The following is a 16108-nucleotide window of genomic DNA, read 5'->3' on the forward strand; positions in this document are numbered from 1 at the left end:
CACAACCCATTTAAGAATATTAAACAACTCCAGGGTGTGATACCACCATACAGTAAGTGCCTTTTACTGGTTCTCCCTGTCATGCTGGGGGTCCATACCTGCCGATGCTCTGCTCACCTGTACCCTTGCTTCTGGATTTCAGGGGCTTGAACCCACCAGTGTCCCTCTTTCCTACCAGGCTGCTGGAGTAGCCCTGCTAGTCCACCCCATGCAGGCTATGGCCTGCATTTTGCCACCAATGACTCTCACTGCCATTCGGGTCTTAAAGGGAACCTGTCATCAACTTTATGCTAACCTCACTGAGGGCAGCATAAATTAGTGACAGAAATGCTGATTTCAGCGGTGTGTCACTCATGAGCTAAAAGTAAGTGGTTGCCGAAAACCAGCATCATAATCATTGCAGCCCAGGCCTTGAAAAGAGTCAAATCTACCTGAGAAGAGTCCTGGTTATTATAATCTCCTGCTCTCCCATCCATCTGCATGATTGGCAGTTCTTTCCTAGAGAGAAAGGGAGAAAACTAGGTAGAAGACGTCCATCATCAGCAGGTGGGCAGGAGAGCAGGAATTCATGAATAACCATGACTCTTCTCAGGTGGATGTGACTCTTTTCCAGGCCCAGTCTGCAATGATTGTGATGTTGGTTTTCGGCAACCACTTACTTTCAACTTTTAAAAAGACAGACTGCTGAAATCAACTCACCTGTCTGTACCTTATGCTGCCGTCAGTATGGGCCGCATAAAGTTGATGACGGGTTCCCTTTAAAGAGCCAGTGTGCATGCACCCTAATTTGTCACCAGTTTAATGCTGCACTCAATTCAGCTCCAGCGCGGTCCAATAAGTCCCCATATTCATGAGTTCATTGCTCTCCATGCCCACCTGCCTCTGATTAACTTTTTTTTTTTTTACATATGAATCAGCAGTAGGTGGGCGGGAAGAATCGGGAGCTCATGAATATGGGGACTTACTGGCATGCACTGGAGCTGTTCAATACAAAATTTTGGCAAAACTGCTGGGTCAATTAAAGAATGTGACTCAGCATTTTGCTAAGGAGACCTGTCGCTAGTATATTTTGCCCTTAGCTGGGGCACCATAAAACTGATGACAGATTCCCTTTAAGGCACTGTGACGAATACAGCACCTCGCTCGCGGCCCCGCCTGACGTCAAATACATCAAGCTCACGATACGGTTTAGTCACTGATTTTCAAGACGTGACGTTACACCCTCCCTGGGAGCACGTAAGGTCAGCTTGATACAGTTTACACAGACGCCTCCTGTTCACGCGGGCACAGAGAGCCAGGCGGGTGAGAGACGGTGGTCCACGCGTCCTCCAGCGTAACTCCACACTCGCTCACAACCCTGACAAGCCTTTTCACTGCCCCAGTGAAACAGAGCTTTCTCAGCCCGGTAGACTGCCACCAGTTCCTCATTTGATATAAGCCCGGTCCGCTAACGGGATTATATAGGGTGAGAAACCACCCCGCAGTAGCATATAACCATGCTGAAGCACGGACGATGGAATTCGTGGACCAAAATACAAGAACAGCACAAGATTAAATTATATATTTAAATGCCTTAAGGGCGCACTAGACAATATACGATACACACAGAGAATATATACAGTGGTCAGATGTGCAAATACAGGTGGTATGATACAACAGAATTAAACAGTTACCAGATGGATGAATAGTCCTTTGGGTTACGATAATTTCTGGAGTGCTGTAATGCTTGGCTGTAGTCACATGGGGGCAGTGATGTCAGCAGTTTGTCCACGGTCCCTCCAAACACAGTACTCAATGTGACCCCCTTCAGAGTAAGACCCTGGCCTCTGGCCTGCATGGGCCTTTTCACTTGTAGTCGGCCACTCCCCTCCCTAGCCCTGGTAGCCAAAGACCGACAAAACCCATTAGGGCCCATAGCTCCAGACCGGAAGGTCAGGTTCTGGGAGAAACGGGTCCACCTGGGTTCCGGCTACAGGTGGAGACCAAACATGGCGCCGTTATTAGGTTTCTGCTATGAGATCTCTGTATCTCCCCATCCCAGCACCCGACCCCCAAACTACAACCAGGGGCATGTCCATTTTGGCCCCAGGGTCGCAGATATATAACTGGTTTATGCCTGTGATAGACGGCAATTCATAATTCCTTATAAATCCCTGGTTCCATGATGTCTGATAGATTTCAGTGATCTGGATGATAGCGGAGACCCCCTAAAGGGGGGGTTTTCCTGTAGGATGAGTTGGCCTCCGTTCTGGCTGAGTGAGGTGTGAATTGTACGCATGTGGCCTGCTTGAAGCCAGGACCCCTGCAGAGTTCACTCCCTCTATCTCACAGCAAATGGCTGGACTTAGATAATGGCTGGCATTGGATCATAATTCCACATTCCTCAAAGGCACTTTTCCCTATAGAAGGGTGCTTGCGTAATATATGTTCTAGTATGCTAGTTTCCTGCAAAGCCCTGCCATGTACTACCTGTCCTGACCTCTGCCAGATCACACGAGCTCTGCCTACCGAGACTTCGGCATGTCCCTGCCTACTTTTTGCTTGATTACTCAGTGCTCCACAATGGTGTCTCTTGACTCCGCTGGGTCAGTAGTAACTTAAACAGAGACTACTCCAAGAGGTACTGGCTTGGTAGTTGTCCTGAAGATCCTTGCACAGGGGTTTAAGGGTGAAGACCAGAAGGTCAACTGGACAACGCCCTTAGAAGTAGCTTCAAGCCAACTCTGTAAGTGACATAGCAGATCCATACCCACTTTATAACACTCCCTAGAAGAAATACTTGTACAGTAGATATCCTGGAAAACATGTTCTCCAGATGAGTCTTCACATTGCGTCAGGCAAGGTTTCTTCCAAAAATTATTTCCATTATAAAAAAAATGCCTAAGCTTTTGATCAAACTGTTGGTTGGTCAAAGTATTGTAAATTGCGGAGGTGATGAGCCCTGCAAAGGCGTTTAAATGCTATATGAGGCTGATAACAGTGCTTCATTTGAAGGTAGTGAAATGTACACCAAATTTAGTTGGTAACTCTTTAAACTGTAGGATCATTCTAGATCTAAGGTCAACAATATCTGCAAAATGGAACAAACTATTTCTGAACAGCACAAACATACACTTGTAATGAGGATGGAATAAGCAAGAGGACATTGGAGAACATGAAGGTGAAGGAAATGTCTTTGCGCAGGTTCTCCAAATCTCTCTAGTTAGCACCATCAGAGAAATTAGATGAGCAGTGGCCAGTGATGACTTTTCAATTTCTGTCCATTTAGCAAACGCTGGTATGGCTGATCATCCTGGCATTCATTTTAAGTGCACAACCCAATAAACATGTTTTATTAGCATTTTATTACCATACCTATAAACCCCAAATGTTACCTTTGGCCACATGATATTTAAAGAATAAAGTGGTTGGCCACCATTTTTTATTTTATTTTTTTTTGCAAACTCTCCCTCCTGGGCAGACATGCACAGGGAAGCATACTTACCTGCCCCATGCCACTGGGTCTCATCTTCTTCACTCCCCAGCCTCGGTTTCCTCACTCGAGTCCCCTGCAGTTAATATCCGGGTTGATGCTGCTGCAGCAAATGGCTGGCTGCGGCTGTGACCTGCTCCAATTGTCAATTGGTTACATGGCGCAAGGGAGGCAGTGGCCAGCTATAGGTTGCAGCAGCATCAAAGCAGATGTTGAGAGCGGGGAACCCAAGCAAGTGGCAGGAAGCAGTAAAGTATACTTCTCTTTGCAAGTCAGCCTGCGGAGACGGTGCCAAAACCCCCCACAAAAGGTGGCCAACCCTCTTTGTGTAAGCACAATAATCTCGTTGGGTTCAGAATACACTAGAAATAAAATTCTGAACTATACTTTTAAAGCATCTTTACTGTTAGCACCGGAAGAAAACTATACATAGAATAGGGACATTTCTTCAAGTATCTGAGATCTGATAGAGAAGGCCTTTATGGCTGACATACAGCAGAAGTGTTGAGCCTAGGAAAGCATTGGTTTTATAGAATTTCAAGTAACCAGACAAGTATCATATCAGATCATTATTAAGGATGTACTGTGCCTGACCTCGTAATGATCAACTGACTCAATCAGCATCTACATATAATAAATCATTGACTCCTATCACACTATGGCATGTCAGAAGTTTATTGGTGGGGGTTCAGGACCTGAGATCCATACCAATCATTAGGAAAAAAGGGACTGAAGCTCACGAATGAGCGCACTGTGCCCTGATCTCCTTTTCAGGCTCTGATTGAGGACTGTGGATTTTCTCCTCGGAAAGCCAAAGAAATCTGAGCTAAAGGTGGCCAGGGCTTGGCTTCTGCTTGTTAAAGAGAATCTTGTACATGGGCTGAGGATCACAGCAATAATTGGGAACAAGTGTTTGTATGATAATTGCCCTGTGTTCATGTGCCGCTGATCACCCAACGAACTGACAACTCATTCATTGGTGATCACATATTTTATGCAGCACATAAAATAATTGTTTGCCAGCACCCTGTGTCGTGAGGTGTCCGTATGTGGACGAACAATCACAGTGGCAATAGCTTGTTCCAATACAGAGGGGATGGTTGCTTCATGAGAATGCAGCTTTCCCCTCGTATTAAGGATCAAGCAATTATCAGGGATGAACAGTTCTCGTTCCTGATAATTGCCTGTGCATTCACCCACATAACAGGGTCATTAGTCCTAGCATTTGGGTGACCCCTGACCAATTAAATCTTCTGACGTGTAGCTATGGCATTGCAGATGTTTAACAGCTACGTATTCACTTACAGAATCTCCAGTCTTGGCAGACACGAAAAAACTTCCAAGTCCATTTTCTTGGCAAAATCTCTGGTGTTTATCTGCTTTTACTGTTCGCATGTGCTCCAAGTCAACTAAAAAATAAATATGCAGAATAAACACTCGGGCATGTACACATACATGATATACACTCAAACATAGCAGAAATTGTAAAGCAATAAATTATGCCAATCCTCCTACATTAGGCCATATCTTGATACTTTCATGCGCGGCCAAAGCAGGAAATTAACAAGCAGTCTTCTGCAGTTTTATACATTAACAGTCATAAAAAAACACCGTATCCTGTTCATTCCTAGTTGTTCACACGTAGGTCCATACATCTGTGAGATACATTTGACACACAATGTTAAAACTCTTTGATCTGAATGCAAAAATAAAATAAAATGCAGGTATATGGTTGGCCGAAATTGACAGTCTCCATATAAAATGTGCAAATCTCAGTACATAAAGGCTTCACTTGTGATGAATTAAATGACCAGGCAATAAAAGTGGAAGCAGGTGCAGTATAAATATATGTGGACATAAAACTAAATTAACAGTGGGACTGTCAGGCCAGATGTCTATATTGTCCTGCACCATTGTCTACAAGCATTAAGGACAATCTATTATACTGCGCACAAAGCACTCGGTACTGCAGGTCCTACAAGTCCATCAGATGTCTGGAGGCTTGACCAAGAGCATTTCTCACTCAATCGTCTTTACTTACAAAACGCTCCGCAGGAGAGGAACCGTAACCACTTGTGTAGACAGACCTACACGTATTTAAATAGTGGTCACCCAGACAGGAAGTCAAGTGGTTGTGAGACAACCTGTAACACAAGTTCATAGAATCTTTAAGCTTAAAGGGGTTCTCTGGGAATTTATAGAAAATACTTAAAATATTACTTCATTATAAACATATTCCAAAATAGCTTTCACTATTTATAATGGCTCATTTTCTCTAGGGGGCAAGCATCAGGGGAAATAACATTTTCTTGAGGACAGAGAAGAAAAACCACCTGTCTGCTGACATACTGGGTAACTTCTACCGCTGTGCGATAGAGCGCATCCTGACCGCAAGGCATTGCAGTGGGTGGTGAAAACCGCCCAACGCATCACAGAGACTCCACTTCCTAATATTGAGGATGTTCACAAAAAGAGATGTCTACGTCGGGCACTCATCATTCTTAGGGACTCCTCTCATCCTGCCAATAAACTCTTCCAGCTCCTCCCCTCCAGAAGGCTCTACAGGACCCTTCAGACTAAAACCAGTAGGTTCAGGAACAGCTTCTTCCCCACAGCTGTCACCCTACTGAACTCAGTCCCCCGTGGAACCTTCCCATCCACACTCACCTAACCCTCTATACTCCTCCTCCTCCTCTCCATCCTTCCAATGACCATGACCATGACTGTCATTCATTCTCAACATTCACTGTAAGTTCACATTGGTTACTGCTATAGTTTGGGACACTTGCTATAGTTGGGATACTTGTTCATAGTACATCTGTATATTTGCCCGTTTGTATAGCAATATAGAACAGTCCATCTGTATATATGTATACATCAGCACATCTGTATATATGTACGCATCAGCACATCTGTATATTTGCTCTGTATAGCAATATAAACACCTGTATATTTAACTTATTTGTACATAATCTGTACATAACTATTCCCACCTTCTATACTACCCTTATCTGCAAATAACATGTTTTTATTGCACTTGCTGCTCTTTGGACTTATGATTAGATGCAAACTGCATTTCGTTACCCTGTATTTGTACATGTGTAATGACAGTAAAGTTCAATCAAATCAAAATAAAATGGGTGCTGCCCTATTAGCACACACAAAACACATCCTAATAGTCCTAATAACACAGTTGGACGGGTTACTTCAAAGCAGTTAGCTAAAGAGCGGTCTCAGCTCTCCTCGCTACTCTTACTGTCATGAATTATGACCTTACTTACAGTTGTTAATATACAGAGAAGACGGACAAGACAGACTGCTGTATGGATCTGGGAATGTAGCAGAGTGCATACAAACACTGCTGTGCATTAGCAACATCCTCAGCTGTATGTAAAGTCAGAATTCATGACGGCAAGAACAGCGAGGAGAGCTGAGACAGCTCTTCAGCTAACTGCTATGAAGTAACCAGTCCAGCTGTGTTACTAGGTCAGGTTTTGTGTGTGCTAATAAGGCAGCTGCCATTTTCATTCCCTTAGAGCAGTGTTTCCCAACCAGTGTGCCTCCAGCTGTTGCAAAACTACAACTCCCAGCATGCCCAGACAGCCAAAGGCTGTCTAGGCATGCTGGGAGTTGTAGTTTTGCAACAGCTGGAGGCACACTGGTTGGGAAACACTGCCTTAGAGAAAACAAGCCACTATAAATAGCAGCTATTTGGGAAAGTGTTTTGTGTGTGCATTTAAGAAGGACTTCGACCCTCCAGCCTTCCCAAGTCTATTTCCCCTCAGGATATGTGTGGCTGTTACCTGAAAATTATGGTTTGTTTTTTCCACTGTTGGTTTAGTAATCAGAATTTTAAAATTATTCTGCCCTTGCTATAACAGAATCAACTCTCTATACACTGGCTTCCTGGTGAGCCTGTAAAAGACTTTGTGCTTCTACATGGCAGCCAACCAGAGGAGGCATAGCTGCAGAGAGGAGGGCGAGAGCAGCAAGATGAACCAAACAGGACCAACAGGAGGTGTGTCCCAGACGCACTGTAGCCAAATTGTGTAGACCAGAACAATGTATGGAGACAGCACCACCGTCCCAGGTTTGGTCGTCAGATGCGTAGCTCCCAGCAGTCAGGTTCCTCACCGCTCAATATATAGAAATAAACAACATGTGGCCAGCATCTTCACCTTGCAAATTTATTTAAGCCCCGTCAATACATAGACAAGCCTTGAGTAAGGCTTGGAACTAGCCAAAAAGTTGCCTGTTTCTATGTATCCATGGGGCTGAAATACATTTTCAAGGTGAAGATGCCGGCCACATGCTGTTTATTTCTGTAGCCAAATTGTGGTCACAGATCCAGCTCTACCTTAATAGAGAAGATCTAAAAAGAAGGAAGATCGAAGAAAACTATATACCAGGTAATCATTCCCTGTAGGTAATGACCTGCATATATAATCGGAGCTCCTGACTGGACAGTAGCTTTACTAACATTTATGAAAAACCCATTTCATATGACAAAAATTGCTAATTAGTGGGGTACAACAGCAGGGTGCTAGCCACAGATCCCCAAAAAATATCTTTAGTCCCTGTTTTCTTGGCCACACATGTGTAGGATTAGCAGTGGGAGTTAGGGAACCAGCAGAGCACCCTCACACCAGTATATTTCTATAGCCCTCAAATCAATCCATTTAACGTGATATTTCAAGTATACAAGAGGCCGCGCCGGACTATGACAGTTAAGTTCCAACTCATTTTCCCGGGATCTAAGCTGCAGTAACCCAGCGTGGCCACTACACTTTGAACGGAGCTGTGCTTCCTGCTCCATTCTAAGTGCTAGCCGGAAAGCTGATTGTGGGGGTGTGTAGTGTCGGACACTCACTGACCGGATATTAGTGACCTAACCTGAGGATCAGGAGCCTGGAATACCCCTTTAAATAAAAAATAATAATAAAAAAAATTCAGGATCCACACAAGATAATGCAATGTATTACTCAAATTTTTGTTGAAAGGTGAGACATACAATTTAAATAATAAGTATATTAATATTCTTTTAGTAAACCAAAATTTATATCTATAAAGTGTTTTTTTTTCACATTTCGGTTCCCAATTTTTTTCTGCGTGCTTTTACCACTGCCTCACAGACAGCGAGTTCATGTAACAGCTTTTTTAGTGTAAATTTACCAAGCGACACGTAGGCAGAATGTAGGAAATGCTGTGTAAGCAGTCGACGTACTTTATTTCGAAGGGCAAATGTTAATCCCATAAGCCTATGCGCAAAAAAAGTTGTACTTAAACAGAAAATGCATAATTTAAGTGTGAGGTATATTATTTAGTTTTTACTATTAAATACCCACTGGAAGGCGAGCCAAACCTAACAAACAATGCCAGGTTTCATAGGAAAGGGCATAGCATTTGAGCCGTGTACAGGTTTTATTGTACGCATTCCAATTTCTCCAAATCTGATCCCGGGGTGACTGGAAGCTACACTGAACAGTTTCCCTTTTTATTGCATTGCAGTTTCTATAATGGTGTTGATTCAATGCCGTCAAATTATAGGGCAAATATATTCACAAGCATTTAAGGACAAGCGGGTTCTTTGAGTAAATACAAGGAAGAAAAAAAAAAAAACTTAAACTGATTTCCTGAGGAAGGGACCCAACTGGCTTGTAAAAACCTGTAAATTTGCAAATCTAGTAAGTCTGCATAATGGTGTCATTTGATTATCAACTAAAATGTTCACTTACTCCATAAAAACCTTTATTTAAAAATGATATTGGAGGTCTTTCATTTGTATACTCAGGAGATGTGTGTTGTTCTTGCAAAGTCATTCCAGCCATACTTCACTGGGTAAATGAGCTAATAAGGCTTTACGGCAACATGCTGGGCGTCTTCTAGCACAGCAGCAATCGCCCAGCCTCGTGTAAAGGTATTGCAAAAAATAAATAAAAAAAAATGCTACAGAAATTCACTGACAGGCTCTGATATATGACAACTAAAAACTGCATTATTCAACATTTACCATCCATATCCATAAATAATGGCGGTGACAATTATTGGGGTGCATCTGTCTTGTCACGGGAGCATGTGTGGTTGACCAGCCCTAAGAAACACTGGACTCAATAGGAACAGAAAAAGAAACTTTTGCATTGCTCCCAGCAGTTTGCTGTTTGAATGCGATGCATTTTTTTTTTTTGCTCTTTAGGGGAGTAGAAGGGGCAGTTCGTTGGTGGTCAGTAGTCAGTAGATCATTTGGGGGGTCAGGCTTAAAGGGGTCAAACCTGGATCTGAATACTTTGTAATTGCATGGCCACCGAGTAAAGGTCCATTCACACATCTGCAAGTGTTTTGCGGTCCGCGAATTTCGATCCACATATCAGCGGCACTATAATAGGAAATGCAGTTGCGGACAAGAATAGGACATGTCCTTTTTTTTCGGGAATAAAATTGCTGTTCGCATCAGTTCCGGCCCCATTGAAAATGAATGGGTCCGCACCCGTTCCGCAAAATTGCGGAATGGATCCGGACCCAAGTTGCGGACGTGTGAATTGACCCTTACTCAGTAAAATGTATCTGTACAGCTCCACCCGCTGGTTGTTCTTTTTCCTTATTTCTTTGACCTGCTCACTGAGAAGGTCGCACATGCTCAGTTTCAACCTTCAATTGCCTCCTGAGCTGTGATAGGCAGAGCTGAGACACGCCCCCTGACCTGCAGCAGAAAAGACACTCCCCCAGAGCTGTCAGCTTGATATAAATCTAGCAGAGCAATGTATGTGGAGATCTCTGGATCCATGTGAGGTGCAGGGCTGGTTCTAGCTTTGTTAGAAAGAGATTGCCATGAACTGTATGATGCCTGATTTTCATTTTTTACATTAGTCAAAAAGTAGTTAATGTGCTAAAAATGTGCTCACCCCTGAAGCAGACACTGCCCAAGTGCTGGGCCATCACTTCATGGCTTCTGAGCAGCAGATCGCTGTTCAGACAGCATGTTCTGCTGCTCGGAAGCCATGATCGGTGGTGCCTGCATGAGCAACAGGATCACCCAATGTACGAGCGTTTAGGTTGTTCATCTCATGATCGGCGACACATTTAGATGGCCAGGCGATCCGCATTTCCAGATTCTGCCGCACGTCGTGCAGCCCCATAGAAATGAATGGGTCCGCAATTCCGTGTGAATGGAGCCTAAGGCTACTTTCACACTAGCGTTTTACTTCCAGTATTGAGATCCGTCATAGGGGCTCAATATCGGAAAAAAACTCTTCAGTTTTGTCCCAATTCATTGTCAATGGGAACAAAACGTAACTGAACAGAACAGAGTGCTCCAAAATGCATTCCGTTCCATTTAGTTGTGTTCCCATACCGGAGAGCAAACAGCAACATGTTGTAGTTTGCTTTCGTCCTGGGATGCGGAGCAAGATGGATCCGGCATGGCCCCCAAAGCAAGTCAATGGGGACGGGTCAGTTTTCTCTGACACAATAGAAAACGGATCCGTCCCCCATTGACTTTCAATGGAGTTCATGACGAATCCGTCTTGGCAATGTTAAAGGTAACCTGTCACCGGGATTTTGTGTATAGAGCTGAGGACATGAGTTGCTAGATGGCCGCTAGCACATCCGCAATACCCAGTTCCCATAGCTCTGTGTGCTTTTATTGTGTAAAATAAACAATTTGATACATATGCAAATTACCCTGAGATGAGTCAGAGACAGGACTCATCTCAGGTTAATTTGCATATGTAGCACACAGAGCTATGGGGACTGGGTATTGCGGATGTCCTCAGCTTTATACCCAAAATCTCGGTGACAGGTTCATTTAAAGATAATACAACCGGATCCGTTCATGGTTGTATTATCAATAACGGTAGCGCTTTTGCTGAGCCCCGCTAGTGTGAAAGTAGCCTAACAGGATAATAACAATACATCAGTAAGTGCCTTGTATTAACTTCCTCTACATAATAAATGCTATTTGCTGACCTGAGAAAACCCCTTTAAATCTACAAAACATTACACAATAAAACATGTCCACAGGGAAAGGTGAAATTGAGTATTTTTTGCCAAGCACAATTATTATTATGTACATTACGTAAATGTTATTAAGAAAAATGAGTGACCTTTTACGATTTTACAATAATTTGAAGAATATAATGTTCTTTTAACCATTAAAATAAGAATAAATGTTCTATTTAAACAGAAAACAAACGTGTTATATAAGCATCTATTGGATTGTTAGTCCCTAGAGTGGAAACCATTAGTAAAACTTTCAGATAAGATAAAGCAAAGGCAATAAATCTTTGCTGTAAGGGCAGATGCTTACATTAAGCCAAATGGAATTGGCATTCCTAATAGACAAAGCTGAATTATTAGAATTGCGCACATCATTTTTCCTTTTAAAAACAAGCCGGATTAACATTTGACATATATGCGCAAAGTACGCGTCCTGCATTGATTTGTGTCATAAACAGTCTCATAAAGACGGAGCGTAAGGCGGCGAAGATTCTGTACACAGCCTATTTAGGAAATGGCCGAGAACTGCCAAAATAACTATATATATATATATATATATATATATTTAACATTGGAAAAAAATACCACAATTTATATTATCCAAGAAGCAAAAGGTCTATCTTCTTACCAAAAATAAATTTAAAAAAATCACTTATCCATTCTGTCTCAAATACAAAAAAGAAGAAAATTGGTAAAATCAGTTATATCGGTTTTAACACATACAATTAGCTGAAATAACTGAATTTCTAATAACTTGATGAGTCACCCAAAAATTATGTATGTTTTTTTTTTTTTTTTTTTTTTTGATGAGCAAGAATATGGAGATAGCTACATCTGGCTGACATCCCGCAAGTATTCACAAACTCTATAAGAATAAACTTTCCCATCTATACCGTTATATCGGAGACACACTGGTCTACACTGGTCTACAGATCTACATAAAATGCAGCAAATAATGCAAGAGCTTTTTATTATTTTCAGTGCTTTTTGATTATTATTTTCAACATCTAAAATAAAATATAAATGCTCAAAATAAATAAATAAAAAGCACAAAATATATTAAAGGCGCTTATAATCTACAATGGAACCTATACTGTCAGATCTGATACAAATACCAATAAAAATCTTTTCTGCCTTCCAGAAAGTAGTCGCATAATGAAATGAACTCGTTCGCCTTTTGATGCCGGCAATCGTGAACTCTTCACAAAGCCGCTGTGATTGACACGTAATTACTGGCGTATCGGCTCTACTTAATTCATTTTCTCTCCTTAACCTTTGCTTAGCAAAACATAAGCAAAGCCTTTAGAGTCAAACTGAATGACTGGCAGCCAAATGTATCCAAATTACCCGAATGCTGCCACTGCTCATTAATGTTCCGCTGCGTGATTAATCGCACTTGGGAACGCATCCTAGCTGCGTCTAAGGGCTTTTTCGGTACCAAAACACCAAACGTTTTTGAGGATTTAGTTGAGTTTTCAGGCAGGTTATATAACTGGGAAACTTTTAAAGTTCTTCAACTGATCTGAATTCTGAAATAAAACTTCTTTGCTGGGTTTACGGAAGCAGATCTCTAGGGAATGCCATTACCTGAACAGCACAGATTGTTTACATTCATTGGATCCATGGGTGATGCCCATCTGTGGATATGGATGGCTATGTATGCATATGAGCTGTAGATATGATCCTTGGTTATTCAAATTTTCTACCCCCTAAAATAAAACTTTTGTTCATCTAAGAGGTCAGACCCTCCGCAGAAGATTTCACTATGAGATGAAGTGTTGCATGTGGGTATTCCAAGACATTGCAGTTATTAGAAATAAGGAGCCTTTGTATATTTGGCGCCGACAGGTTCAGATTAAGAATATTTACACATATCTAGCGACCATTTCTTAAAAGGTCAGAATCTGATACTTCCAGTACTGTACATAATTTTTATTTATTTTTTAAAGAAACCACTTCAGCTTAACCACTGATTAATTAAAAGATATTGTCCCATGACAACCCTGCCCCCGTTTTTTCCTTTTGCAGACTGCCAATCAGACTGCTCATGAAGGTTAGGTGGGGGGGGGGGGGGGCATTCCATGAAACCACACTGTTCTTGGCTGGCAAACAGAATAAGAACGCCACCTTACTTAATCTTAAAGGAGTTGTCCCACTAAAACCAGCACCTGCATCTGAATACTTTTGTAACTGCATGTAATTATAAATGTAATATAGCCATGGAGTTATTCAATAAAATGTATCTGTATAGCGCCACCTGCTGTTTTTTTCTTTTCCTTAGTTCTCTGTCTCACTACTGAGGTGGACGCACATGCTCAGTTCTATCCTTCAACTGCAACCACCTGCATCTACTCTTAGAAGCCGTGACAGTCACAGGGAGAGAACTGCAGCCCACGAGGATGTGAGGGTGTAGGGAGAGAGCTGCAGCAGAAAGGACATATCCCCTGAGCTGTGATAGGGAGGAGCTGCAGCAGAAAGGGAACACCCACTGAGCTGTAATAGGGAGAGAGCTGTAGCAGAAAGGACATATCCCCTGAGCTGTGATAGGGAGAGAGCTGCAGCAGAAAAGACATATCCCCTGAGCTGTGATAGGGCGAGAGCTGCAGCAGAAAGGACATATCCCCTGAGCTGTGATAGGGAGAGAGCTGCAGCAGAAAGGACATATCCCCTGAGCTGTGATAGGGAGAGAGCTGAAGCAGAAAGGACATATCCCCCGAGCTGTGATAGGGAAAGAGCTGCAGCAGAAAGGACATATCCCCTGAGCTGTGATAGGGAGGGAGCTGCAGCAGAAAGGGAACACCCACTGAGCTGTAATAGGGAGAGAGCTGTAGCAGAAAGGACATATCCCCTGAGCTGTGATAGGGAGAGAGCTGCAGCAGAAAGGACATGGCCTCTGAGCTGTGATAGGGAGGGAGCTGCAGCAGAAAGGACATATCCCCTGAGCTGTGATAGGGAAAGAGCTGAAGCAGAAAGGACATATCCCCTGAGCTGTGATAGGGAGAGAGCTGCAGCAGAAAGGACATATCCCCTGAGCTGTGATAGGGAGAGAGCTGCAGTAGAAAGGACATATCCCCTGAGCTGTGATAGGGAGAGAGCTGAAGCAGAAAGGACATATCCCCCCGAGCTGTGATAGGGAAAGAGCTGCAGCAGAAAGGACATATCCCCTGAGCTGTGATAGGGAGAGAGCTGCAGTAGAAAGGACATATCCCCTGAGCTGTGATAGGGAGAGAGCTGAAGCAGAAAGGACATATCCCCCCGAGCTGTGATAGGGAAAGAGCTGCAGCAGAAAGGACATATCCCCTGAGCTGTGATAGGGAGAGAACTGCAGCAGAAAGGGAAGACCCACTGATCTGTAATAGGGAGAGAGCTGTAGGAGAAAGGACATATCCCCTGAGCTGTGATAGGGAGATAGCTGCAGTAGAAAGGACATATTCCCTGAGTTGCGATAGGAAGAGAGCTGCAGCAGAAAGGACATATCCCCTGAGCTGTGATAGGGAAAGAGCTGCAGTAGAAAGGACATATCCCCTGAGCTGTGATAGGGACAGAGCTGCAGCAGAAAGGCAAGACCCACTGATCTGTAATAGGGAGAGAGCTGTAGCAGAAAGGACATATCCCCTGAGCTGTGATAGGGAGAGAACTGCAGCAGAAAGGGAAGACCCACTGATCTGTAATAGGGAGAGAGCTGTAGGAGAAAGGACATATCCCCTGAGCTGTGATAGGGAAAGAGCTGCAGTAGAAAGGACATATCCCCTGAGCTGTGATAGGGAAAGAGCTGCAGTAGAAAGGACACATCCCCTGAGCTGTGATAGGGAAAGAGCTGCAGTAGAAAGGACACATCCCCTGAGCTGCCAGCTTGAAATAAATCTAGCAGAGCATTTGAAGAAGTGAATGTTGATATCTCTGGATCATGTGAGGTACAGGGCTGGTTCTAGCTTTGTTAGAAAGAGATTGTTCTTGTACTATATGATGTCAGAGTTTCATTTTCTACATTTAAAACTTGGACAAATTTTAGTTGCAAGAAGTGGAAGGACTTCAAGTTGTTGTATCCAATATCTGATGGTGGAGCTACAACGGTTGCTAAAAAGGCCACCTTTACATATGAAATGAATAAATCTGAAATGCTGAGTCTAATGAAAACAAGTCCTTGGACCCGGCGCAAATAAACTGCCTGGTTCGCTCCCCCCAGCACACGTGCATGTGTTTAAAGCCTATTTGTATGCTAAACTAAAATTATATACATTTTATACTCGCAAAAAAATAACGTTATAAAAACACTGCTGTGGAATAGAGTGTATACTGCTATGATTTGTAGGACCAAATCGCTCCCCACAAAAGTACTTGCAGCTGTTCATACAACTTGTGAAATTACATAATGCTTAAATAATGACCTATCATGATTAGCCCACACAGAAATGACAAGCAAAATGCACTAATAATTTATTAATTTGATTTACATGTGCTTAAAATTATGTACATATTTTCTCTTCTAAAAATACACAGGGGTTAGAATTTGAAGGACCAAGGATACAGCAATTTCTTTACGACAATCCTGGTGTAGCGCTCGCCTCCAAGGAGTCTCAATAATCAGATACACCAAGAACTGCATGGACTTTTTTGCTGGTTAAATGTTTTTTAACATTTTTT

General features: G+C 42.8%; 1 protein-coding gene across 3 annotated transcripts in view; it reads right to left on the reverse strand.

Moving 5' to 3' along the window:
- RAB28 (RAB28, member RAS oncogene family) overlaps nt 1–16108 on the reverse strand; it is a 152691-nt gene that overhangs the window by 18190 nt on the left and 118393 nt on the right. For all 3 annotated transcript variants that reach the window (XM_044296454.1, XM_044296444.1, XM_044296465.1), the window contains exon 5: nt 4778–4881. In XM_044296454.1, the coding sequence (XP_044152389.1) occupies nt 4778–4881 (104 nt within the window). The remainder of the gene's footprint in view (nt 1–4777; nt 4882–16108) is intronic.

This window comes from Bufo gargarizans, chromosome 1, assembly GCF_014858855.1.
Source record: "Bufo gargarizans isolate SCDJY-AF-19 chromosome 1, ASM1485885v1, whole genome shotgun sequence".
Lineage (NCBI taxonomy): Eukaryota > Metazoa > Chordata > Amphibia > Anura > Bufonidae > Bufo > Bufo gargarizans.